Source organism: Fusarium proliferatum (assembly GCF_900067095.1).
Source record: "Fusarium proliferatum ET1 genome assembly, contig: FPRO_scaffold001, whole genome shotgun sequence".
Taxonomy (NCBI): domain Eukaryota; kingdom Fungi; phylum Ascomycota; class Sordariomycetes; order Hypocreales; family Nectriaceae; genus Fusarium; species Fusarium proliferatum.
Genome location: NW_022194790.1, coordinates 2908699 through 2924114, shown reverse-complemented (window position 1 = coordinate 2924114; position 15416 = coordinate 2908699). Strand labels below are relative to the sequence as shown.

The window sequence follows — 15416 nt, the reverse complement described above, 5'->3', positions numbered from 1 at the left end:
GAACCAAACCAAGCCTTGCCTAACCCCCCATCAAGACTAAGACGGTATCTCAAACACCGCTACAAAAATGCACGCAACAATGCCCACCAAGACTAAGACTCCTTGTCCCTACCAGATGCCTCTCTCTTTACCCTCAAACCCAAAGTTCGCAGCTACGCCTACGAACAGAGCTCCGCAGAGAATACTTGGACCCCAACGGTCGTAGAACCCAATGGCCTTACGTTCTCGAATGCCTTTACTTCGGTGGAGATAGGTAAACACAGAGTAGGCGAGGCTTGCAATAGCCAATAATGTAAAGAGGCCGGAAATCCAGAAGTGGGTAGGTGTGGGATGGCTACCGAAGTTGAGTAGCGTGACAGCAATTGTGCCGATGTAGATAGAAAACTCGAGCTATCAAACGAAGCGTATTAGTAAATGAACACCTACTTGACATCAAAGCACTTACCCATCCCAAGAATGTTCTTTCAGCCGCAAAATAGACCTTGGGCTCCACGCGTACAGGCACGTAGATCTTCTTGCCAGGGGGCGCCTTAAACTTCTTAGTCTGGATAGGATCGTGCCCAAACAAGGCTTGCAGCCGGTCACTGCGCTCAACCTGCGTGCTTCTAGGCGCAGGAATAGCAAGCTTGAGCGCAGAAATCGCGTGTTTTCCAAAATGTTGTCTGATATGTCGAGTCTTGGCAGAAAGCAATGTCGAGTAGTAGCGCCATCCTCCACTTCTCTTGGCTTGCGCCAGCTCGTATCTTTCATCATACTCATCATCCGAGTTGTAAATCGCATAGTCTTCATCGGCCGCGGGAAGGTCTGTCATCTGGCCCTCCATGTCAATAGGGGGGATCTCACGGAGACCACGAGCGCCCTGTGCGCTCGACTCGCCGTTAGTGCCGTTGCGGCCAGAAGCCTGCAACTCCTCGTCATCCGAGTCAAGCTCTTCGTCGTCATCAGATGTATTGGTGGTACCTGACAACCCGGGTCGTCGAATGCCAAAGTCATGAGTAACGGGTTTGCGGATGTCTACGTCCATCTGAGGCATCCAGAAAGGCAGGAGGTTGATTCTATCAGGAAACAACGTCGCCGTACCGTGGATGAACTTCGAGAACTTGGGCACGGCCTCCACCAGGTGAGACGAGATAAGCTGGCGAACCCACTCAGGTGGTTTCTGGCCGGACTGCGTCTGGAGCTTGACCTCCAGAACGGCATAAGGGAACCGCTCAATGTCTTCGGCAGGCAATTGCGAAAAGGGGTAGTCAACACCGATATCCATACGGCGCCAGTTGTCTCCAGAGCGGACACGGCCATCAAGATTGTCTTCTCGCACCATTGTGAGCTCCGTATCCAGCGAAATTCGGACACGGGCATCGGCTGGGAGCTGGAACGCAGTGCGGTTATAGAAAGATCGGCAAACGGGCTTGTAGCCCTTTTTAAGAACCGAATATTGGACCTCAGAGGCCAATCGCTCGTCCTCAGCAATGGCCTTCTCAGACTTCTTGCCCTCTTTGCGTGCCTTCTCGAAGATGGCAGCTGGCAGGAGTTCTCCCTTCATGTACGCGTTGACGTTTTTCTCCTTCATGGCAAATCGAGCCTTGACAGACTTCTCGCCCGTCCAATCTTCACGGTGGGTCTTGCGCTCGACGAAGATCGTCTCTGTCTTCATGCCTCCATACCATCGAAGTCGAATCGCCTCGGCGCCTTCAGTTTTCTTCAGTCGACCTTCATACAAGTCCCAGGTGTCGGGATTGTCGTAGTAAATCGATGTGATTGCTGAGTCTTCCGGGTCAAAGTCCTTGTTGGCATTGAAGACGAGAACAGGCAAGTGCTTCAGGATAATAAGCTTCAGTTCCGTGACGTTGTCAGGGTGCACCCAGTATTTAGTCGTTTGTCGGATGAAGTTGGCCTGGCCTCCACCCGCAGCACTGTCGCCCTTGACGGGATTTCCGCGAGTTCGGACGAGGTCGTAGAGCTTCGACAGCTTGATGACAGAGGCGTCGTAGTTTTCCTTGTAAAAGGGCTTGGCTTTGAGTCGGCTATCGAAAACGGGCTTCAGGTGCCATCCGGTCGTTTTCTGGAACTTTCGTTAGGCAACGGCTACGTTACTTCCAATGGGTTGAGTCTTACATCGTGCTTCTTAATGATCTTGTAAAACCCGGTGTAGTTGAGCTGCACAAACTTGGCAAGGTCGTGGACATCGGCTATAATGTCGCTGAGGTCCTCTTCGAGAAGCATAAACTCTTCCTCGCTGGGGCCATTCTCGCCAAGTCCACGCTCATTCAGGCGATTAACCACATCCTTGACTTCGCGTTCGCTCACAGCAATTCGACGGGCAATCTCCATAGCCTTGACCTTCTGCTTGGTGTGAACCTTTTCGAGCTCTAACTCGAGCCTTTCGACGAAGCGCGTCTCGTCATCCTCAGTCCATTCTGGGCCCTTGCCTGCCTTCAAAGGGCCTGTAGGTCCCTTGAGCTCATTTTTCAAACCTTCGTAATCGATGTAGTACCACTGATACTCCTGGATAACGCTGGAGCGTAACTGCTCTCCGAACTTCATGACGACGACGCCGGGTCGGACAGAGAGATTTTTGCCGTCGCGGGTACTGAGCCAGGTTCTGGAACGTGTCTTGAGGTCTTGAACGATCAGCATGTGCGCATTGAAGAGGCTGGATACGTCATCCAAGGCATTGAGCTCGAATAGCAAAGATGATGGATGGAAGAGATATGGGACGTTTGACCACGGTGCAGCCGAGGAAGTCAATCGACAAATGCTGATGATACAAATCTTTTGCGGGCTTACCTGGTGACAATAATAAGAGAAGAGGAGGGCGAGAGAGACAATGTTTTTGGTGTCGCCGAAAGTTACGAGATGGCCGAGGCGTAACAAAACAGGTCAGGGCTTCCGAGTCGGCAGGTCAGGTACGGACGAACTATTTTAACGAATATGCAAGGTAACCGTGGCACTGTCAGTCGATTCCAGGTACGAGAAAAGTTCCAGGTTTCCTTGCCTTGACCTGATGTGAACTCTTTCGTCGCTTCGTTTTGTCTTGTTATCGTTGACTAGTCGAGCAACTGACTTTAGGCCGGGCGTTATGTGGAGCAGCAGGCCGACATGGGTTTAGTTGGCGTTGTCACGGTCGAGAGCTCTGTTCGAGACAAGCTCTGAACCTGAGACGATTGGCGAATCATGTTGGTGGCTACAAGAACGTGCACGTCACTGAAGGAAACTTAATGGCGAGGCTAGAGGGAGGACAGGGAAGTCCGACGAGAAAAACTGGTGCTGCTGAAGCGAGGGTCCGCCGTATTCTTAGCGGCCGTTCTTCCATACCTACCTAAGCTAAGGTATTTGGGGCGTCTCGCCCAAGGTGCTGTGCAATGTAGGCATGCGCCAGCGTCATTTTACAGTGCATCCACAGGATACGCATGGACTACAGTACGTAACAAGCGAGTTGACGCTGTCCTATTCGCCAATTGACCCCTTCAGCATCCAAGCCCAAGCTTGTCAGGAAACATCTTTCATGCACGTGTAAATGCATCTTACGGGCATTGCACTACAATCCCCAGCTGCCCAATTGCGAGAGTGGATCGATTCAGCCGTGGAGACCAGCTAATGCTAGTAGCACGAGGTGGAGAAATATGTTGAGGCTCGGTGTCGAATTCGATACCCTGGAGGAATAAAAAAAATCATATAAAAAAGTAAAGGGCTAGTAATTATCATACATACCTCACCTGGGTAGTTGCCCATGACGTACTTCCAAGTCGCGAGGGAATGTTGATACCTCTGCGCATTGATAACTTTGATACATCATTCTTTAGTAACTAATATAGAACGACAAAACACTTCATAGCAAGTGAAAGACCCTCGCTATAGCTAATGCGAGCTTTTATATTCTGTTTTCTTTGCACCATCCAGAGACGGCCCCCATTTTTTTCGGGTCAAGATGCTTCACCACTGAACTCCAGACCTGTATAGATCCAACCCTAGCACAAACTTGGCCTTGATTCCTTTTTACTGCCTCAACTCGAAAACCCGGCTTCAACCTTACTATATGCATAGATAGACAGGTACACTCGTTGCTCAACCCTTGTAGCTCGGGTATCGTCCACCCATCTCCAAACTTCCGTGCCCCTCGACCCCGCGACACAGTTTTTATTTTGTGCCCCTCATCATGGCTCACAAAATCGATGATTCCATGCCGGCGCGCATATCCTCCGATTGCCCAGACGAGATCCGAGAAGTCCTGTACCATGCCTGGGGTCATGATAGAAGTGGTCTGCAGAAACTGCTAAAAACCACCGGCAAGGCAAATGCTCAGGACCCAAAGACCGGGGAGACACCCTTGCATGCAGCTATCCGTGCCTGCGGGCCAGCTTCTGTGGACGATGACGACCAGGAAGAGGATGGCTCCGTTGAAGAGGCTAAAGAGATAGTTCACGATCTCTTCCTGAGAGGTGCGATTTGGAACGATGTCGATAGCAACAATGAGACACCAGGCTGCCTTGCCCTTAGGCTTGGCCGTAAGCCTCTATACAACCTTTGTGTAGAGGCTGGAGTGCGAGCTGAACTCTTGTTCGCTCTTATGGGAGATTATGAAGCACTGTCATCTGGTTCAGATGATGGTGACGAAGAGATGGAAGCTGAACAAGGTGGCGAAGAAGCTCCTCAACTGGTATCCGCTGAAGACACCGCCCCTCACCCAGAAGAACCCAAGTTCATTCCGCCCGACGCTCAAGAGAAGCAAGTCACAAGTGAGGAGTATCTAAATTCGAAACTTGTATATGACGATGCCAAGCTCGTCGACTCTGACCTCAACGGTGTCATGATGGCATGGGAGACCGATATCATGCGCAGATCGGTTGCCGGTCTGATTCCCGACTCAGCCCCCGGCAAACGTATCCTCAACATTGGTTTCGGCATGGGTATCGTTGATGGTATGTTCGCTGAATTGGAGCCATCACGCCATCATATCATCGAGGCACACCCGAGCGTTCTTGAGCACCTCTCCAAGGATGAATCCAAATTTGGCCCTAGTTGGGAGAAGAGCGGCCCTGAAGAGGGCGCCTTCAAGGTGCACAAGGGCAAGTGGCAAGATGTTGTACCAAAACTACTGGAAGATGGTGAGGTCTATGATGCCATTTACTTCGACACCTTTGGCGAAGACTACTCTCAACTACGTCACTTCTTCTCTGAGTGCATCATTGGCATCATGGACCAGGATGGCAAGTTTAGCTTTTTCAATGGCCTTGGAGCTGACAGAAAGATCTGCTACGATGTATACACCAAGGTGGTCGAGATGCAGTGCGCCGATGCAGGGCTCGATGTCGAATGGGAGGAGAGTGATGTAGACATGTCTGGTCTAGAAAAGGCTGGTGAGGGAGAGTGGGAGGGCGTACGGAGACGATACTGGACCCTGGACAGTAAGACATACCACATATTTTACATCACTATCAAGCTAACTTCATTTCGCAGAATACCGACTGCCTATTTGCACATTCATGGGCTAGACGAATGTATCCATCAAAAGAATTCCAGGCCTATCAGTGGCACATGCTCTTGATAGTCTTTAAGAAACCCTTCGTCTCTATTCGTGCTTTCATTCAAGTCCACGTCTATCTTCGTTTTCCGTCCAATCCTAATATTAACCTTTGATGCCCATCACGCGCCTTTCATCAATCGACCCCCGCTCATGCTTATTTGAAGTTCTCGGGATGGAGGATACCCGCCATGTTGCCCTCATTGATTCGCTTAAGGGTCAGGGCGGCTATCAGGGCGGCGCCGACACCACTGCCGTCCTCAGCAGTAAGAACCTCAATAGGGTCCTCGGCCTTCTTGTCGGTCTTCGCAGGCCAGTCAAGAATCTCTCGCAGAGCCTGAGCTCCTCGCTCCTTGAAGTAGGGGTACTTGTTGAACACGGAGCCATCAGCACCGACGTGGCAAGATTCGTATCCCTTCTTCTTGCAGATAGCAGCAACACCACAAGCCGAAAGGCGAGCAGCACGTGTGCCAATGAGCTCGGCGGTCCTTCGAACGAGCTCCAGTTCGGGGCGTGTGGGCTTCAGGTTCAGCTTCTTGACGAAGAGATCATACGTCTCAGTCAGGTTCTCCCAGGGGTCCCTAAAGCAGAAAATTAGCAGTGTGCGTAAACCCAGCCAAAAGAAGAAAACGTACTCTTCAATAGCAGACAGGAAGGAAGCATCGAGGGAGTAAGGCTTGCGTAACAGAGCGATATCTTGGTTCTCAAAGATATGGATGGCCTTGTTATCGTGAAGGTCAACAAGGATGAGTCGGAAAATCTCGCCAAGGTAGAGACCAGCAATCATCTTTTCGAAGGCTTGTTGTCCTGGGCGAGGAGACTCCTTATCGATAGTCACATCGTAGGCAGTTCGGGGGAGGACCTTGTGCTCGTTGTCAAAAGCTCCCCACTCGCAGTTGATGGCCATGGGCAGATCGGCGGGCAAATTCAGGTCGGCAATCTTAGGAATGGAACCGCAGTCTTCCATGTAAGCAGCATTGCAACCAGTACCAAAGATGCAGCCGATCTTCATAGCGGTATCGGTATAGGCTGAAGCGATCAATGTGCCAGTAGTATCATTAATGATAGCCGCAAGCTTGATGGGGACGCCCTATTCACATGATCAGCAGCGATTCTTGGGGTTTGAGAGTGATGTTCAGCGTACGCGAGCCTTCAGGGCCTCCTCAAACATGGGTACGATATTCTTGCCCTCAACACCATCAATGTCGAAGCCCTTGGTCCATCGCTGCAGGATACCCTCATCGATATAGTTCTGGGTGGCAGGGTACGAGAATGTGAAACCCAGAGGAATTTTCTCCAGCTTGCTGCAGTCTCCATGGTGAGTCTCGAGGAACTGGTAAAGACACTCGGCAATGTATTCCCAAAGCTCCTCAGATGTACCAGACTTGAGCTCCTCGGGCATGCGGTACTTGGACTGGAGGATATCGAACTCGGATTTCTCTTCGGTCAGGGTGATTTGGCAGACTCGCAGGTTTGTTCCGCCCATGTCCAAGGCCAGGTAGGTTCCGGTTTCATAGCCATCGGGGTATGACATGACCCAGGTAGGGTTCATAGGCTATGGACTTGGTTAGAAGCAGGATTGGAGGTGTCTGTTTCGAACTCACGATGCTACCCCCCTCAACACTGAGGCCTATTGAGAGTCAGACAGTCGTCCCTGTAGTCTACAGAACAGTAGGGCTCACCTTTGGCTAATTCGGAGACAAAATGGTCGGTAATCTCCTTGAGCTTAGCGGACTCTACCGTAAAGAGCTTCTCGAGCTTGTGAATCTCATCGGCGAGATCCTTAGGGACATCGGCCATTGATCCTGACATGATTTATCGTTAGCAACAGAGATTTGAGCTGGCTGATATTATTTTGGTTGGATGTAGTTGGAAAAAAAAGAGACTCTGAGGAGAGAAAGGTTAACAGAAGGGCAGCGCATTTTGACTTCAGTGCTGCATGGTCACTGAACAAGCACTGCATCTACACTCTGATAGTAGTACAGTGATTGCCAGCTGGCAAACCCAATAGCATTCAGTAACCACGAAGTACAAGCTCACGTAATACACCTTATCTTCAAATTCGTTGTTTCCCCGAAACTTGAGGTCATAGTTGCATGCACATTCGATTATCATTGTTGTCGCCGATTCTTGGCTGAGCCCCAAGAGCCAATGAGGATGGCTCTCGATCTCGCACGACGGCTTTTTTCACCGTCGTGACTCTAGAAGACGACTTCGTCTTGCCTCCGAGGCTCGTCACCAGGAATGTTGCAGAGGATGGAGAAACATCGTCATCGCGGCGCATTTTTGCTGGCTCTGCCCCACCGAGCGAGCTTCCTCTTCGTGGACAAGCAACAGCTCGTGGCCAGCAGGAATTGATGCTCCCAAACAACGAGTTATAGAGTTTCTCGGTCGCGGGGACGTCATAACATAAGATAGCAAGTGATAGCATTTCAGTGTACGTACCCTTTCGGGAGGGAGGACGTCGAGGACCAAGACCGACCATTTTGATGAGGGAGGTTTGACTTTTGGCGGGGTTCGGATTTGGCGGGGTAGTGTCGTGTTGAAGCTTCGTAGCGCGTAGGTCACCGTAGAAACGTTTGTAGGGTGAAAGAGGTATTCACGAAAGGAAAGAAACACAATTAGAACTTAGAATGGGTTGAGGAGTATAGGGAGGATGGTGTAGGTAGGGGGATACAGGGTTTTTAAAGCAGACCAGATATGGATGGGATGGGATGGAAGGGAGGTGGAGAAGAAAGCACCTTACGTCGGTAGGTAAGGTAGGTGCTAGCAGGTCTTGGAGGGACTGGACTGGAGTACCTAAATTGAGTGAGTCGAGGTCAGGACAGGCCGTTAAGCGGGAGATTTGCAGGGAGTTGACTTATTAGTTGTCTTCTCATGTCATCAATCGGCCAGAAGCAAAGTACATCTACCTGCAAATAAAGGTTGACATGTACTTGATCCTGTATCTTGTGACCAATTGGCGACAGCCAGATCGTCCCAGGTCTCCGCCATCTTGACCCTCAACTAACTTAGTACATACATACTATGTAGGTATCCAAAATATAGTAGGTATGTAGGCTGCACCTGGTTTCTACTGAACACTTTTGTCTGCTCCCCTTCACTGGGCACCCGAGCCACCTCTATATCCTTCGTGGGTTGGTAGATTGACCGCTTCGTTGCAAAAGAAGCAAACAAGAGACATCTCTCCTCAACAATGATACTAGCCCGAACAAGAACTCAGGCACCTCACGCTTAGACATTCGTGGTCTGAGATGCGTGTGGGTTGAGGTGTCTCTTCTCCTCAACTACAACTGGAGCCCATTTTGTCGGGCCGTTGATGGAGGGGACCGTTGGTATTTATTAGTAGTTACTCTGACTGAAAGTCGCACAACACGTTAGACTTCCAATTGCGTTTTTTTCAGTTGCACCTCTTGGTTAGTGCCATCTCTTCGAAGTCAAAATCAGTATGAAATTCATGATATCCTGACTGTGCACATGTTTCACTGCTCTCAACCTTCATGAGCTGGGGAGCATGGGGGTCGGCCGCGTTCACTCTGGGCAGTTTAAGCTCCAGCTTGGTAACATGATGTCAGGTCCCAGTAAGCCACCTTCGTGGGGGGGGATCTCCAAGGCTAGGTACTTGGTTCTTCTGCCATTCACGTACCTATCTCCCGCCTCATCAGGAAGAACCTAGGGGTGCTTGGGCCAGCACACCTTTTAGCTAAGGTAACGGGGGTTCGGGTCCGGCGCTACGATTCTCCCGAGCTGCGATCTAGCCACGTTTTCATTGGTTAGACATGCTAGCTACGGAACCTACCCTGAAGCTTCCGCTGACGCGCCAAATGGGCAACGTATGCTTTTTGGGGAGCTGTCTCAGGAGGGTCTAGAAGTTGAGGTGTCTCGAGAGTTGCGAGCTTGCATTAATCAAACTTTGACCACAATTACCTTGCGGTACACGGCCACGACAAATTTTATTCTTGACAGCTTCGGATATCTCAATAAATGAGTGTATCCCCATCTTAAGCCGTCATCATGAAGCCTTTCGCCATCACCACGGCGCTCTTTAGCTTCATATCTGTCGCACTCGCTGGCGCAACTACAGACTCCAAGACATCAAAGGTCATCCTGCCCGTCGATTTTAAGCCTCCACAGGTTTTCAAGAACGCCAATTTGGTGCACGTCATCTCTCTAGAGAAGACCTACGTAAAGGAACAGATCAATGTCCTCATCGAGAACGTTGCAAAGGAGCCACAGACAGAGTACTATGTGCCATTTACTGCCGAACAGCTTCCTCGTATAGGAGGTTTCGAGGTTAAGGATCGTAAGGATGCGAACGCCGGACCGTTCGTGGCCGAGACTGTCGAGTACGATTCTCTCAGGTATATGTCTTCGAGCCTGGCTATGTCGCAGTTCACTACTAATGGTGCAATATAGTGATGTTCAGTACTATCGTATCCGACTGCCCACGCCGCTCAAGCCTGGTGCTCAACAAACGCTCGGAATCACCTACTATTACCTGAAAGCCTACACTCCTCTCCCCGCGGCCGTTTCCCAGGACGATGACCAATACCTGAGCTTCAACTTTTCCGTTTATGCACCATCTGCCTACATCACGAAGAAGCAGAAGACCGAGCTTAAGGCTGCTTCGGCCGACGTCCCCGATTATACAAAGCTTCCAGGCAGTGGCGAGGTCAAGGAGTTTCCTGTAAAGCAGGGCACCAAGCTCATCTATGGTCCCTTCGATGAAAAGCCCGCCGGTGCTGTCTCCCCTGCAAACGTTCGCTTTCAGTTTACCAAACCGGTTATTCACGTCAAGGAGCTGGACCGTCTGATTGAAGTCAGCCACTGGGGCGGCAACATCGCCTTCGAGGAGCACTACGAGATGTATCACGGCGGTGCCAACCTTTCTGACAACTTCGATCGAATCAAATATTCTCAGCATTCGTTGTACCGTCAGCATGGGGTTGCGGGAGTTCGTCCTTCGCATTACCTCGACCAGTTGCGAATTCCTCTTCCTGGCGGAAGCGTGGACGCCTATTATACGGATGTGATCGGCAACGTCACGACGTCTACTTGGCGAACCGACAGCCGAGACGCTCTTTTTGTTCTAAAGCCGCGATACCCTCTTTTTGGTGGATGGAGGTACCCTTTCACTATTGGATGGAACTCCGATGCTTCCAACTTCCTGCGAAAAACCGCCGCTGGTAGTTTCGTACTTCGAATTCCTTTCCTCGAAGGCCCCAAGCAGCCAGAAGGCGTTGAATATGAGCACATCAACGTCAATATTCTCCTTCCAGAAGGCGCCGAGTAAGCCGACAGTCCAAGCACACTATCTGTCCCTTTGCTAACTTTGATACAGGAACGTCAAGTTTCACACCAACATTCCCGAATCATCGATCGTATCTACCTCGGTTGATCTGACCAGAACCTACCTCGATACTGTCGGCAGAACAGCTGTCAGCATTAAGGCGCGAAACCTGGTCGACGAATTCCGAGACCGCCAACTCATCATCTCTTACGATGCGCCTCTCTCGAGCGCTCTTCGAAAACCTTTGGTCATCTTTGCCAGTGCCATGGTAGTTTTTGTCACTACCTGGGCATTGGGCCAGGTGCAAGTGGGATTTAAGCCCAAGAAATAGACGCTTTAATAGAAACGGAACGTGCCTTTTGATTGAAGGGTCTTCACCTTTACATGATGAAGAGCCTGGAAGCAGCTGCTGGGAAAGATGTAAAAGTGTAAAATAGAGGGACCGTATTAGTAAATGGATTAGGTTTCCAGTTTCCAAGACACAAGAGGCATCATATGACAATCAAAGCACGCTTGACAAAGGCAGCAAAGCCATCACCAAGGACAGGGTCCAAGCCATTATCCGTAAAGGCGGGCAACTCCGTAAGCCAGGTAGGCCCAGCCTCTTTTGAGAGCCTCTTGTATACTTTGCCAGGTTCTAACACGGACTTGGTACCACACGAAGGATGTGTGGAGGGACTGTGTCTCCCAGTTGAGCCTGAGATGGGTGGGCGAGACAGGCTCCGAATGGCCACCCTGGCTGAGGACCCTCTCCTTGTCTGCGCCAGGTTCTGACAGCATGGGTTAGTCAAAAGAAACCGGGCAAAGGAAACCAGGGCACTGGTATAAGATTGAACATGAGAACCCTCCTCGAAGCCTCACACATTCTTTTGCATTCATAATTTGACAACCAATCTCTCAAGTTGAGGCTGATACACCAGGGTCTCACTTTACAGTCGCTTTAACGATCTCGTTCGACTGATCCTGTCCTATCACAGCTACGATCCGTCTCACCCTCGCCGAACAAACCCTCAAACAACCACCAGGATGTGTTTCAGCAGTGAACCCAAGCCCAGGACCAAATACTACTATCACGAAGAGATTACACCTTCTAGACGATACACAGGTCATCATCACCATCACCACCATCACCATCATCACTCACGCTCTCCCCGAGCAAGCTACACCAGTGTCTCTCGACGGTCCTACAGCCACAGCCCACGAAACAGTGGCACTGTTGTCTATGAGCGCTATTGATCGACTGAGGCCACCAATGCTGAAGTGTTGGTGTAATTAGAGACGATGACGTTGTACAGAGCATGCGGTACTTGGCGGGCTGTGTTTAGCGGCATTGGCAATGTGTTTAATGTATAAATGAGAAACGTATGACTATTTGGGCAAGGTTTTGGGGGAAACTGTCTGGTTAAAGATATTGGAAACAGGGTGGGCGTTATTAATAATGCACAGGAATAGGCGACATAGCGCAAGCAAATATGATGGATTTTTTATATTTTTTATTTTGGCTTTGGCTCAATTGGCTGTTGATCATAAGACGTGACAGTAGAAAAGAGGTCAACTTAAGAATCTCAAGATGCTATTCGACCAATGTCTCTTACATGAAAGGCTGAGCTTCGTGCTTCTTTCTCGGGAGCCACGGATCTTCGTCATTTGGAGCTGCCACTCTATGACCCTTTGGAAAAGCCTGTTGACGTATCGTTTGGGCGGGGTGCGGAGTGTCCCGCAAGGCTGGATCATCGCTAGAAGAGCTCATGACATCACTCTGCATTCCGCCACCGAACATCCAAAGGCTCTCTAAGACAGATACAGCGAGTTACTCCAAATGTGAGCGTAGGTGCAGCTGAAAACATGTACTCGTGCTACCGAAAGCAGGGCAGATCCAAGATGTGTTGGTGTCGTCAACGTCAGTTCAAGAGGCCATCCTGCTTGCTTAAAGCCTGCACAACCCCTGCCTTTGTATCGGCAGTTTCAACATCTGGAGACCTCTTACATCCATCCCCCTTGTAAGAGACCTGACCCGGACCCAGACGATTTGCACTGATTTACCACCCAAAGCGGCTCTGCAGCTGAATTCCCGAATCGCCTTATTCCACTGTAAGCTGTCACCTATTTGTGTGAGGAGGTGCTGGGCCTTGTCTGTTCCATTAGGTGGTAGTGGAGAAGGCAAGAATGTTTTGTGATGTGAAAGCTGACTATATGGAAGTAGGTGCATGCTGGCCGAGTCACAGTCACTCTTGAGCGATAACTGCAGGATTCGCCTGCCTACCTACCTTACCTTGGCTCTCTACCTTGGTAGTTATCCTTCCTCAGGCCTTCAACATGTAAGCTCCCGTTAGCATCTTCAGCAATTGTCAAACTTCATATGTCGTCGCGCCTTAGCCAACCTTACTGTATATCAAAATACAATGTCTCGCTTCAGTTTCGACGCCTCTCCTTCACGCCATGAATCACTATGTTCGGAAAGCCCGATTGACATAAAACCCTTTTCTAGGAATCGCGCACTCTCCATTCGATCCAACAAATCCAAGGGCAGCTCTGGCGCTGGTGCCGGAGCCAAACGCCCGGGTTTTTCCTTCAACTCACTCCGCGGCCAGGTCCAACCTGAGCTGTCCCGTAAGCTCTTCCGCCTCATCAAATCAGAGAACAACCTCATTGGCGCCCATGAGACCGCCGGCCGTGAGCGAGTTTCCATCGCAACCCAGTTATCTGAATGGGGTGAGCACACCGGAGATGACAGTATTAGTGATATTTCGGATAAAGTGGGAGTTATCCTAAGTGAAATGGGCGAGCAGGAGGACGCATATGCTCATGCTCTTGATGATTCTCGCGCCGAACTCAAGGCTATTCGAAACACCGAGAAGAGTGTGCAACCCAGCCGCGAAAACAAGGACAAGATTGCCGATGAGATCCAGAAGTTGAAGTTGAAGGAGCCTGGCAGCACAAGATTGCCTGTCCTTGAGCAGGAATTGGTGAGAGCTGAGGCTGAGAACCTGGTGGCCGAGGCTCAATTGACCAACACCGTGAGTACATGCGACTAGCATCGCGTCATCAACCATTTGAGCAAGGCTGACCAATCATACAGACCCGACAAAAGCTCAAGGACGCCTATGTTGCCGAGTTCGCGGCAACCATCGAGCGTGCCGAAAAGCAGATCATCCTAGCCAAACATGGCCGCCGTCTGTTGGAGCTTCTCGACGTTTCGCCTGTGGTCCCTGGCGATACACGAGTGCCTTATCAACACTCCTCCCAGGCACGCCAAATCCTTAACGATGCTGAGGATGATCTGCGAGACTGGCGACCCGAGGCCGAGAGCTTTTCTACTCCAGTCCAAAGCCGATCGCCAACCCTTGAGGGAAAGGGAAAGGAGCCTCTGGCTTCGGGAGACAATTTGTCTCCTGTTCAGTCTGAGGCAGCTACAGTTGAATCCGACACTTCTCCTTTGGAGCAACGGGGTACCAAGTCCTCTGTCTATGCTGAGGTCGCTGGCTAATTAAGTTGGCAATTGCAGTATAATGAATAAGGGCGCCGATGCTGGTATGGGATTTTGTTTCGATCATTTTCGTTCTCTTGAGCAGGCGAGAAGTTCACTTGCTGTCATCGCAGTCTGTCTGGGCGTCGTTGAGGGGCCAGTTCCTAGGTATAATAAGTCCGGGGTAACGAGAGGGTTTTTTGAAGTGCTGTTTGTTTATATCCTTTGATTATTATTATTGGTTAGTTAGTCTCGTTAGTTGAATCAGAATAGGCGTGCCTATCAAAAGTTTAAATGGTGTCATGCTGAGGTTCGTAGTGTATGTTGCACCTTGGGTGTAAGCCACGACCATGAACCGGCTCGTGGCGCAAAATACGGGTTTAGGCTCATGTTCAATTCATTGTTGAATCACTCAGCACCAATCGATATGAGGTGATCAGTATCGTGGGTCCTGGTGCATCATTTGGGGCTCTGGCTTCTCAAACGGTGTGGATGGATGGGGTCTGCATCTTGGTGTTGCACCTAATAATAAGACGGCTCATGTTCCGGTTACAGAGATGGAAGAATTTTCATGAAAGGTCTGATTGCAGGGTAGAAGGAAATAATCAATCGTGTTCGCCGTAAATATTCTGGATTGACTACAAGAGGGGAGCATAAGAAGGACTTTGAGTCTAGACATTACTTCAGTCCGTTTAGCTGCAGGTGTAATGAAATAGGTTCATCGGGTCATGACTTGTCTCCGGGCTGTCGGCCGTGTTTTTTCTGTGGATATGGCACGACATGGCGATCAGGATCAAATTAGCACAACTGAGACCCATCATGATATCCAGAACCAGTTAGCTTCTGGTCCATATCAACCGTCCGAAAAACCAACTCCCGTGCCCGCGAAAAGACGACCTCGGTTTCTCTCGAAGCCCTGCGCTACAGCCGACGACCGCGGTGTAAGGCCTAGGCATAAGGTTTCTTCCCACCGTATACTCTTGATATAACCTCCCGATCCCTTTCCTCTCTCCCTTTTGCACCCTTCTCCCCGGGGCTGCTCCACTTCAAGCCGCCCCCTAAAGATCAGCTTAGTATTGATGTTACAGCCGCAAAGTTCCCGGCTTCTGCTGCTCCAGAGGTCGTTGCGCACTACAGTC

At 50.3% G+C, this 15416-nt stretch overlaps 6 protein-coding genes across 6 annotated transcripts; 3 read left to right on the top strand and 3 right to left on the bottom strand.

The window, feature by feature from the left end:
* Positions 1-108: 108 nt before the first annotated feature.
* FPRO_01121 (uncharacterized protein) lies at positions 109-2637 on the bottom strand (the record flags this gene model as incomplete). The annotated part of the gene is made up of 3 exons (XM_031218848.1): positions 109-390; positions 446-2062; positions 2116-2637. 3 exons carry the CDS (start codon positions 2635-2637, stop codon positions 109-111), a joined length of 2421 nt encoding a protein of 806 aa, XP_031075351.1.
* Positions 2638-4156: 1519 nt separating this feature from the next.
* FPRO_01122 (uncharacterized protein) lies at positions 4157-5492 on the top strand (the record flags this gene model as incomplete). Its single annotated transcript, XM_031218837.1, has 2 exons — positions 4157-5405; positions 5458-5492. The coding sequence occupies 2 exons, from the start codon at positions 4157-4159 to the stop codon at positions 5490-5492; spliced, it is 1284 nt and encodes a 427-aa protein (XP_031075350.1).
* Positions 5493-5678: 186 nt separating this feature from the next.
* Positions 5679-7333, bottom strand: FPRO_01123 (putative hexokinase; the record flags this gene model as incomplete). Its single annotated transcript, XM_031218826.1, has 5 exons — positions 5679-6102; positions 6157-6611; positions 6666-7076; positions 7126-7151; positions 7204-7333. 5 exons carry the CDS (start codon positions 7331-7333, stop codon positions 5679-5681), a joined length of 1446 nt encoding a protein of 481 aa, XP_031075349.1.
* A 274-nt stretch (positions 7334-7607) lies between these two features.
* On the bottom strand, positions 7608-8006 carry FPRO_01124 (uncharacterized protein; the record flags this gene model as incomplete). The annotated part of the gene is made up of 1 exon (XM_031218815.1): positions 7608-8006. One exon carries the CDS (start codon positions 8004-8006, stop codon positions 7608-7610), a length of 399 nt encoding a protein of 132 aa, XP_031075348.1.
* A 1529-nt stretch (positions 8007-9535) lies between these two features.
* Positions 9536-11142, top strand: FPRO_01125 (putative oligosaccharyltransferase alpha subunit; the record flags this gene model as incomplete). Its single annotated transcript, XM_031218804.1, has 3 exons — positions 9536-9882; positions 9938-10810; positions 10863-11142. 3 exons carry the CDS (start codon positions 9536-9538, stop codon positions 11140-11142), a joined length of 1500 nt encoding a protein of 499 aa, XP_031075347.1.
* A 2071-nt stretch (positions 11143-13213) lies between these two features.
* Positions 13214-14298, top strand: FPRO_01126 (uncharacterized protein; the record flags this gene model as incomplete). Its single annotated transcript, XM_031218793.1, has 2 exons — positions 13214-13828; positions 13891-14298. 2 exons carry the CDS (start codon positions 13214-13216, stop codon positions 14296-14298), a joined length of 1023 nt encoding a protein of 340 aa, XP_031075346.1.
* Positions 14299-15416: the final 1118 nt, after the last annotated feature.